General features: G+C 31.6%; 2 protein-coding genes across 4 annotated transcripts in view; both read left to right on the top strand.

Moving 5' to 3' along the window:
• On the top strand, positions 1,241-1,810 carry LOC109351329 (transcriptional regulator TAC1-like). The gene has a single exon (XM_019592787.1). It carries the CDS (start codon positions 1,300-1,302, stop codon positions 1,780-1,782), a length of 483 nt encoding a protein of 160 aa, XP_019448332.1. The 5' UTR covers positions 1,241-1,299; the 3' UTR covers positions 1,783-1,810.
• LOC109351327 (protein RST1) overlaps positions 3,991-9,807 on the top strand; it is a 16,727-nt gene continuing 10,910 nt past the window's right edge. The window contains exons 1-9 of one of the 3 annotated variants that reach the window (XM_019592781.1): positions 3,991-4,537; positions 6,067-6,351; positions 6,488-6,571; positions 6,926-7,205; positions 7,997-8,247; positions 8,522-8,705; positions 8,798-8,985; positions 9,100-9,200; positions 9,415-9,490. In XM_019592781.1, coding sequence (XP_019448326.1) covers positions 4,145-4,537; positions 6,067-6,351; positions 6,488-6,571; positions 6,926-7,205; positions 7,997-8,247; positions 8,522-8,705; positions 8,798-8,985; positions 9,100-9,200; positions 9,415-9,490 — 1,842 coding nt within the window. In that variant the 5' untranslated portion in view covers positions 3,991-4,144. The remainder of the gene's footprint in view (positions 4,538-6,066; positions 6,352-6,487; positions 6,572-6,925; positions 7,206-7,996; positions 8,248-8,521; positions 8,706-8,797; positions 8,986-9,099; positions 9,201-9,414; positions 9,491-9,807) is intronic. The other 2 variants (XM_019592783.1, XM_019592784.1) reach the window with 2 other exon arrangements.

Consider the following 9,807-nt stretch of genomic DNA (forward strand, 5'->3'; position numbering starts at 1 on the left):
ATATTCTGCATGGAGGCATCTCAATAGCTAGCAATGATGAGCCAGTATTGTTGTGATCACGGTTGCGGTTATGATTGTTGTTATTACAATTATAGTTATTGCAACGTGAATTTCTTGTCATTGAAATAATATTTTTGAATTTGATGTGACTCAAATACAATTCGATGTAGTTGCATTGCAACCCGCGACTACATCATTTTGATTCAGCCACCAATTTTGAACTATGTAAAGGCTTGCATGTGATGCTGATATCCGTGAACTTAATTGTGAAACTAATTAAATATTAAATATTGTCTATATTGTAGATTTGTAGTAAATATATCTTTGATGCCAATAATTTAAAACTCATTCGTGTGAAGAATTTGATGATTAATCTTACAATAATCTTCCAGTGAGATCAACCACCAAGCTTGGGATAATTTGTTTTTCAATGTAGCAGATATTTAAAGTGTACATATATGTCATATGAATAATGCCTAATATATACATGTATATAGTAGTCATTAAGTTATACGATTTATGAATACATTTTCTAAAATATTTATTATATGCTTTTTTAGTATAATGTGTGAAGCAAATTTTAATTTCTCTACTGGTTTAATACGTTACTTGATGAGTAAGTTAAATAGGACATTTTTAACACATTATCGAAAATATTATAAACAGATATTGGCATTTACAGTAGGTGAAAGGGTACATGGTGGAATACAATAAAGAGATAACTTGTTCATTCTTCTCACTTGATGAATTAATTAATTTAATTAAAAGCTAGCTGGTAATAGTTTAAGTATATAATTGCAGTGAAATTTAGTTGTTTTTTAATCTTGAAAAACAAATCCTAGCTATCATAAGATGACTTAACCTCTACGTGATCATGACCAAGTTTCATGTGAGTGATACTTGAGAAAAACAATTACACCATAAAATGATTAGTTTTTTATTCATAAGGTTAAAAATATCATTAGTTATATAAAAGAAGTATCGACACTTTCTGTTCTATGCATTTGTTAGCTGTGATTACGTTGTGTTTATCGTAATTACATAAAAAATGTGACTATAGTTGTATTATGATACCATTGTGAAGATTGCCGAAACTACAATATTCGGCCAGGATTATAGTTGTAGAATGCAATTTAAAACATCGATTCTATGATATAACTCAAGCTCCACAAAGTCCTGGAAGTTACATATGTCATTCTCCTAGAAACCAAGTTAACCATCTCTCTCTTCATTTCTTCATCCATCTATCTCTTACCTTAATATTATCACATACCTTGAATTAAATCAGAGAAATCATCAATGGAGTCTGATGAACTTGATGAACCAATATCAGAAGGTAGAAGCAAAGTTATGATGACAAGATCCTATGAGTGCAACTTCTGCAAGAGAGGTTTCTCTAATGCACAAGCACTAGGAGGACACATGAATATCCATAGAAAACACAAAGCAAAACTCAAACAAACTTCAACCTCATCAAACCAATTCTCTTTGGAGAATAATCCTCAAAAGGTTCCTCCACTTTTACCTTGGAATATGTCCCTAAAAGATGGTGTTACCTCAAGAGATGAAACCCATGTTGTTCAAATAAAACAGCTTCCACTCTTTGATGATTCACAAAAGCCACAATCTGAAGCTCTTAGGGAAATTAATGATGAAAATGAAACTAGGGTTTTGCCATGTAGCCAAGGTTCATCATCATCAGAGTTAGACCTTGAACTAAGACTAGGGCTTGATCATGAGGATTCATCAGCTACAATAATGGGTACCAGAAAATTCTTTTGAGTTCAATACATAACATGTATGTATATGTGTAGATAATATTCCTTATTATTTCTTTATTTTTAAGTATAGAAGTTAATATATCTTATGTTTTATTTGATGATTAAATTTCATATGATGATTGTAATTTAATCTGTCTTGTATATGTTGGTTGTAAAATTTACATTATATATATGAGTTTAAGGATATTATTGATCCAAGTTTATGGTTCATTCTTTTTGGTACAATTTATATAAGTGAACTAATTTCTTCAAATGAATTCCAAATAAAGAAAACAATCCTTCACAAATATCTATAAATTGTTTTATATGTCTCAATTCGCATAACAATATTAAAAGGTAACTCAATATAAGAGACTTCGAAAAAAGTAAATATATGCAGTAGATATATTGATTTAAACTTATGACACATGAACACAAGAAAGAACAATATTAATATGCTGCTTGAGCTTGTCTGTTACTTTGTATGTAGATTAGGCATTTAAGATAGCATGCATATGATGATATTGCTATGGAGAAGATATATCATGATGCATCTATCACTACTCATTAATATTGTTGTTTTTAAGATAGAAAACTTTTGATCTTATAAGATATATAAGGACAATAAATGTTATGAAAAAATAGTGTGAAAAATTCATAATTATATGTTGTAGTGTATTTAAAATCACAAAATCATATATAAATGATGAATGAAACAACCGACAATACTTATAAGAAGATATATGTGCCTATATATTTTCGGGAGGAAATCTTTCGATCTCAAAAGAATGTATTACTCTATGTGTCATTGTTTGTGATTGGTCATACAATAGATTTATGTGGTCCCTATGTTTTGAGACTATATTTTATTCTCATTAGAACCAAGAGAACTTGTTTTGCAATCTAAAAAGCATTCAGTTTCATAATCAAGTGAATGATCAAGGTAATTTACTTGTATCTTACATGGAATGTAAGTATTTATATATATAACTTGTTTCTTGGTTTCACACCTTATAGAAGAATGCTAATTAACAACAATTTTTAAGGGCTAAAAGAATTGGAATTTAATTTGTATTCGAAAGTAATGTATTTAGTATTTTGAAAATATTAAAGTTATATTTCCCAGACAAAAATTATAATTGAAATCATTTATTATTGATACCCTTCATTACACTTATTTGAGTGTGCATAACAAAAACCTCATGCATAATTAAAAAATTATATCTTCTAAATATTGTCTTATAATAAGGATTCAATGGAATAGATAAATAATTAAAGAAGTTAATTATCAAATATCATCAATTTTGTTGAACAAAAATCATGTGGATAAGACTTTTCAAATTCAATCAGTTTTGTCATATCAGAACTAGAAGAGAAATCGACTAGACTCAAACAAAATATAAAAAAAACAGCTCAATATTTGTCTCGGAGAAACGGTCGTGAACTTTTAAGTTGCATATCTACAATATTATAAAATAATTCAAACAATAATAATTATTTTATTTTTCACTAAACATATCATTTACAAAATAAATAAATTTTCGACTTGTAGAGTTATAAATATCTATATATTATTAGTGTAATCATCCATAATTTATTTATGTTTCATTTTTTAAGAGTTAATAATAATTAAATATAGATAGTGAATAATACAAAAAATCATGTATAGAAATCATATATTGTCATTACACATTTTTATCTATAAATCGAAGATGTGCATTTGGGATGCTCAAAATACTTTCTCATTTTATGTCATTACATTGTGTTAAATCGAGATTGTTTCAAATGTAAATTAAAAAAAAAACATAATTTGTCCTTGAAGATTTCATTATATAAAAACTAGCGTGTTGACATGCACTATCGTGTCTATCAATCTACTTTCTTATCGTTTGTATTTTATAAATTCAAATATAATTTTTTGCGCTAAATTTACGGTTGAATTTATTCAATTTGTCTAATATTCAAATTTTTAAATACACTTTTAAAATAAGAAGATAATAAGGATAACATAAGAAAATAATATTATATGATTTTTTGGTAGAAATAAAAAAATATTGAGGACAAAATAGGAAAACACAAATTACATCATGATGAGTGGTTATTTTGTGTTTTCCCTTTATTAATAGTATAGAAGTATAATGATTTATATAATATTGCACACTACATTTAAATCCTAAAATAAGTTTATTTTCCCTTTCGTACTCCCAAAATCATTTGAAAAAATCGCAAATCATTTTTAAGCTATTTCACAAACTTTTAACACTAAATCCTTTCATTTTCTCACCACCGCAAATAAACTAAGACCACTAAACCACCGTCGCCAACCGTCGTCCTCTGCCACAAACGCGCCACCACCACTTTCCGACTCGTTTGCATCATTGGCTATGGATTCATACTCTCCTCTCTTCGACAAAACCAAACTCCCTCAACCTTCACTTCAAAGACACGCCGTTATCTCCATCTTCTCCAAACTCCGTTCTTCTCCCAAATACCTCAACGCCGATTCCGAACCCGGCCACCACGTCATTACTCAATGTCTCAACTCTCCGTCATCTAACGTCGTTGATCAGTCCGTCAGGGAGATTTGCCGTCTAGTCACGGATTCCGTTATCTCCGTTAATCGAGGGTTGTTGGAGCTCCAATCTGCACTTGAAGGATCCGACCCGATAACTGTACCCGTTTTTGTTAAGGGTTTGGGGTTTCTCGTTCGGTTTGATTTTCAGAAGAACAATGCGTTGTGGCAGTTTAATTCCCCTGAGGCTCACCCTTTTGTTAAGGTCAAAATAATTTCACACACTTTTTTACGTTTTTTTTTTAATTTCAATTATTCATTTTTTATTCATGCTAGCGTGTTTTTCACATGCACTCAGGAAATTTTTCAATTCAATAACATATATATATATATATATAATAAAGTATCTCCTTATACCGGGAGATAACTGTCCGCCATTAAAAGTATGGCATCTGTAAATGATTAAATAGTGTCATGGTTTTATTGTTGGAGGGTATAACTCCTTATATCAGCATGCATTTTATTCTCATATATATATATATATATATAGAGAGAGAGAGAGAGAGGAAGTGCCTCAAAGAACTATAGTTATTGTGAGAAATGAGAACAATTGAACTATTGAATCTTGTTTGAATGGTCAAGATTAAAAGAAGTGTCATGTGATCAATAGCTCTCATAGCCTGTAGGGTTGTAAGAGCTAAATTTATTGTTGTCACATTTTTTTATACGAGAACTGTTCTAAGTCTTTATATTTATATATAGTTATCTAGAATCAAATTTAGAAAAATAAAAGATAACATAGATTTGATGTTAGAGATGATAAGAAAGATAGAAATATAGATTACTAGAAATGATAAAATAAGACAAAACTAATTTGTGTTGTGTAATTGTCAAATCTCTTTGTTAATATATATATAATGTTAGATGTTGGGGTGTTTGCATGTATAACTTAATTAAGCGATATTAAAAAAGCTAATCAGCTTCTATGGTGAGCTTATCAAAGTAAGCTAAAAAGAGAGTATTTGAAGTTAATAGGTGGAGTTTGGAAGAGAGAGTTTAGTTGGAGTTATGAGAAAAAATTATGAAAATAAGCTTATAATTTTTATATATATAAAAATAGCCTCATTTCATAAGCCCAAATAAGTTCAATATAAGCTCTTTCCAAACACATCTTTATATTGGTGTATTAAGCTTAAGGGGAAATTGTACCTCAGTTAGAAGATGTGTGATGTTACATGAGCCTTAATGTTGTAGGGACGAGAATATTGTGTTAGATGGAGAGGTAGTCCTCTAAGTAGCAGGTAAAGTGAGACAAAAATAAGCTACATGCAAAATCATTAAGAATGATGTTACTTTAAATTATTACTCTATACTTTATATACATGATTTATGACAAGACACTATGGTGTTGTTTGATATATGTAACTGACCCCACCTATTAGGAAAAGATTTGGTTGTGATTGTTGTTGTAGTTTTATTTATTGGTAGCTTAGGCAAAAAAAGCGGAATGATAGTAACTTGATGGAACTAGCAAAATCAATATACCTTTGTTTTTGATAAAGAAAATTTCATTAAGACAACCAAATTGCAAGGAATTTGTGGGATGTGCATAATTCTGAACATTTAGAAAAAAGTGACAGTGGGACTAGAGTCTTGCATATGACAGCATGTGAGGGTTGTGTGAGTGAGTTTGTGCAAAGTGGTATCATACTTGATGAAAAGGCAAACAAAAATAACAAATAAATTCATTAAATTGGGTGTGCTAGTAAATTGTTGAGTTTTTATCTTTCATAGGTGTTGTCATGCCGGTTGGAAGTTCAACCAGAACTGCTGCAGCAAGTGTGCCTGTTTATGTTGCAGAATAAGCAGCTGGGAATGGTGAAAGTATGTCAATTTTTAAGGCCCTTGTTGAATTTCTCAATCATAAGATTATTAGTTGTGGAATCCTCCTTGTCTTCATTTACAACACAACTGGTATCGTCTTTGGCATCATTTTGTTGCTCCTTTCCATCAGAGTCCCTGCCTGTTTTTAAGCTGCTAATAGGATGCCTTAAGTATCTTCCACAGAAGACCTCTGATGTAAGTTAAATTGAGAGAAGCATTGGATACGCTAGGTCAAATTAGTTTTTTTTCCTGTTCTTTATGTTTTATTGGGATAGTGTAAGATTTAGTGAAATAATTATCTTATTGTTATTTTCTTTTTGGACCTTCTTAGGACTACAGGAAATTAATATTTGTGGTAGAACATATGGTGGAGGCATATATCGTGGTACTGAAATCTTTGGCTGGAAGGAAATCGGTGTGTCTCTTGTAATTTTCTATTCACATTGCCATTTGCTACTTATGTGATGTTGCTTCTTTGTATCCTCATAGTGTTATAGTATCACCAGATAGGTCTCTGGATTTCCCCCCTAATAAATTAAGTCCTTCAAGGATTTAAAATGTGAGAATTATCGTCATTTTAAGAACTCAAGTCATCAATTAAGTTCTCCAATTTAATTTAATTTTACATCTCTGAAGAACTCAATTGATGATGCAAAACTTTTAAGGATCTAAATGGTGACACTATTATCTTCTGGGGATTAAACTAAGGGTTTACTTTTTCTTTATTTAATATAATTTGTTTTGTTTGTGTTCTCTTGATCCCTGTTAGCAGCTGATTACTGAGGCTCAAGAATGTGCAGTTGAATTTCTGGAAACAATTTTTTCTCTGTCCACTTGTCTTCTGTGCCATCCTGGTGGTCATGAACCCATATTTGAACTCTCAAAGCGCTTGTTGTCTGTACAGCACGATCTTGGATTGCGATGGGTGCCTCGATTGTCATCGACTATGGTTTCATTATTCATGATTCTTGTTAAATCAGAGCTGGAGCATGAACAAATTTCTATGTTGAAACTCCTTCTCTTAATCCTGAAGTGGAAATACAATAATGGTAAGTTTTCCACAGCTGTCCCTATTTTGCAGTTTATGCATACATTGTACTTGTAACATTTTTTTTATAATTTTCTTTGAACTCTAACTTCTTTTGTAGAAAAGTTTACACATTTTTCTGGAGATTGCTTTTACATAACTCTCATGGTCATATTGCAACGAACTAAGTTTAGATTTTTAGGAGCATGTTTGGTAATACCACCAAGTAGCTTATAAGCTCATCAACTAGCTTATTTGATCAAAAGTAAGCTATCTATTGGTGTTGGTAAAGGGGCTTATTTCAATAAACTACAAGCTTGTGAGATCATATTTGATAAGGTACTTGAGTTTTGAGGTAGCTTATAGACTTATTATAAGCTAGGGGCTTATGTTATTTTACAGCTATCCGTTAGCTTATCAAATAATTTTACCAAACTGTTTTGATTCAATCAGTTATATTTTAAGCTTTAAACTTTCTGCTATTAGCTTATAAGCTTTCAGGCAGCTTATAAACTTTTAGGTAGTTTATAAACTTCTAGCTAGCTTATAAGTTAGTTGTGTCAAACAGAGCTCATGTGGGTGGGTTGTTAACTATTTGGAGAGTAGGTTATGTGTGCCTTATGCATACCATCTTCCAGGATCAGGAATAGCCTTATATAGTTCTTGATATATTATGTTTCATGGCAGCATTCCATCCTACTGTATTTGCTCGTGCTCAAATTCCAAAAATAATCCCTGCATTTGTGTGAATTTGATACTCCCTTTAATGTCATCATTTTTATAATCTATTTGTTGTAATAATTACTAATGCAGATGATGCTATCAGCAGAAGTAAATCCACTTCAGTTGAAGAGATTTTGTTTGTACTTCCCGTCATCAACCTTATGTCATCTCCTTCAAAATCTGTGAAAGGATTGGCTATTGATTTCCTTTTTCTCTTAGAGAAGCTCCTTGTAAAGATGATTGTGGTGCCGACAGATAAACCAGTCGTTGAGGACGGAGTTCATTATCTTAGCACACCAGGAATTATAGTTTCAAGAACTCTGCGACTTCTGTGGTATCAGGTTTTTTATCCGGCGAATAGGGTTTTTAGTTCTCAGTCTCAGTTTTGATATATATATATATATATATATATATATATATATATATAATCTATGCAAATGCTATATTATTTATTTGGAAATCTAAACATTAAAATGCTGTAATATTGAATTCATTTGCAAACTCACAAGTTGTGTAGCTAGAAAGAGGTCGGTAAAATAGCCAGTTATAGCTATTTTTAGTTTTCTTGACCAACAATAATAGAATTCTGGAATTTATATCCTTCTGCTGTTTCAGGATGTAGAATCTTCTTCCAGAATTTCCCTTCTGAATTTTGCTCCAAATGGCCTGAGTGATGGTGAAAGGATGCACGGTCAATCAATATCTTGGGTTTCTCAAGTAAGACGGTTTTGTTTGTCAATTATTGACCAACGAAAATCTTCGTTACCTCTCACACATTTTCAGGAAGTATTTTTTAATGGTATATCCCTTAACTTTTGGAATGGAGTCATTTGGCATAATTTTTTTAAAGGATGCAAGAGATTTATATCATTTTAATGTATGCCCTTGCAGAGATGCCCTCGTTACTCACTGCTGTTATTGGTGTCTTATTGATACATCCATCAATGGGGGCTGCTGCTGTCAATTCTTTATCTTCCATGGCTATGATGGATCCCAAACTCGGGGTTCCTTTGTTGCTAACAATTATGTTTTACAGTAATATATTCATAAGAAAAGATGTCGTTAGACATGATATGCTGGTAACCTTTCCTTTTTGTACTAGCACTTTCTGTGTGCTTTACCTTGCTCTTTTGATTCCATCTTTAGTAAGTATGATCTAATTCTTTCCTCATATATTTAAACTATTGTTGCAGCTAAAGATTTTTGAAATGCTGCCATCACTTGCTTCACACTCAGCAATGGTTCCACTTGTAGTTCAAACTATCTTGCCAATGCTTTACAAAGATGCAAAAGTGTGGGTACTGTGCTAGATTGTGTATTTTGTTTGATTCTCTCTCTTAAATTTATTTTTATTGAGGACTCTCACCTTGTGATATCCTGTTTTTTATTGAAAATTCACTGTGGTCCTCAAATGTCATTCACACCTTGAAACTAAAATTTAGACTTCGTGTATTCTTCAAATATTGATTATCAATGCAATGTAGCTTTAATCTTTTCCACACATGCAGCTCGTTATATCCTACAGCCACTCGATTGCTATGTTGGACTTGGGAGACCAATGATCGAGCCTTTACAAGTTTGCAAGTGAGTTTTTCGTTCCTCTCTTGTCTAGTGCTACATAACCTATATAGATTGTAGGAGGACATAAAATATTATTTAATGCATAACAATTGAAAGGTAATTGGTTAAAGAAATTGAATTCTTAACATAATAATTGAAATTGTGATTGTTTATAAAAGTTATGTCCAAGTGAAGTTTAAGGGCGGCCCAATGGGTAAGGCTCTCACATGGTGGAGAGTGTGGGGAGTAGGATGAATGTGCAAAGCCTTACTTTCCTCCATAGCCGGGGTATCCCCTCACCCTATGGGTAAGGAACTAATAATCACTTTCGGGGTGCGTGG

This window comes from Lupinus angustifolius, chromosome LG06 (genome assembly GCF_001865875.1).
Source record: "Lupinus angustifolius cultivar Tanjil chromosome LG06, LupAngTanjil_v1.0, whole genome shotgun sequence".
Classification (NCBI taxonomy): domain Eukaryota; kingdom Viridiplantae; phylum Streptophyta; class Magnoliopsida; order Fabales; family Fabaceae; genus Lupinus; species Lupinus angustifolius.

Coding starts and splice junctions, on each gene's coding strand:
- LOC109351329 (XM_019592787.1), top strand. CDS start 1,300: ATGGAGTCTGATGAACTTGATGAACCAATATCAGAAGGTAGAAGCAAA.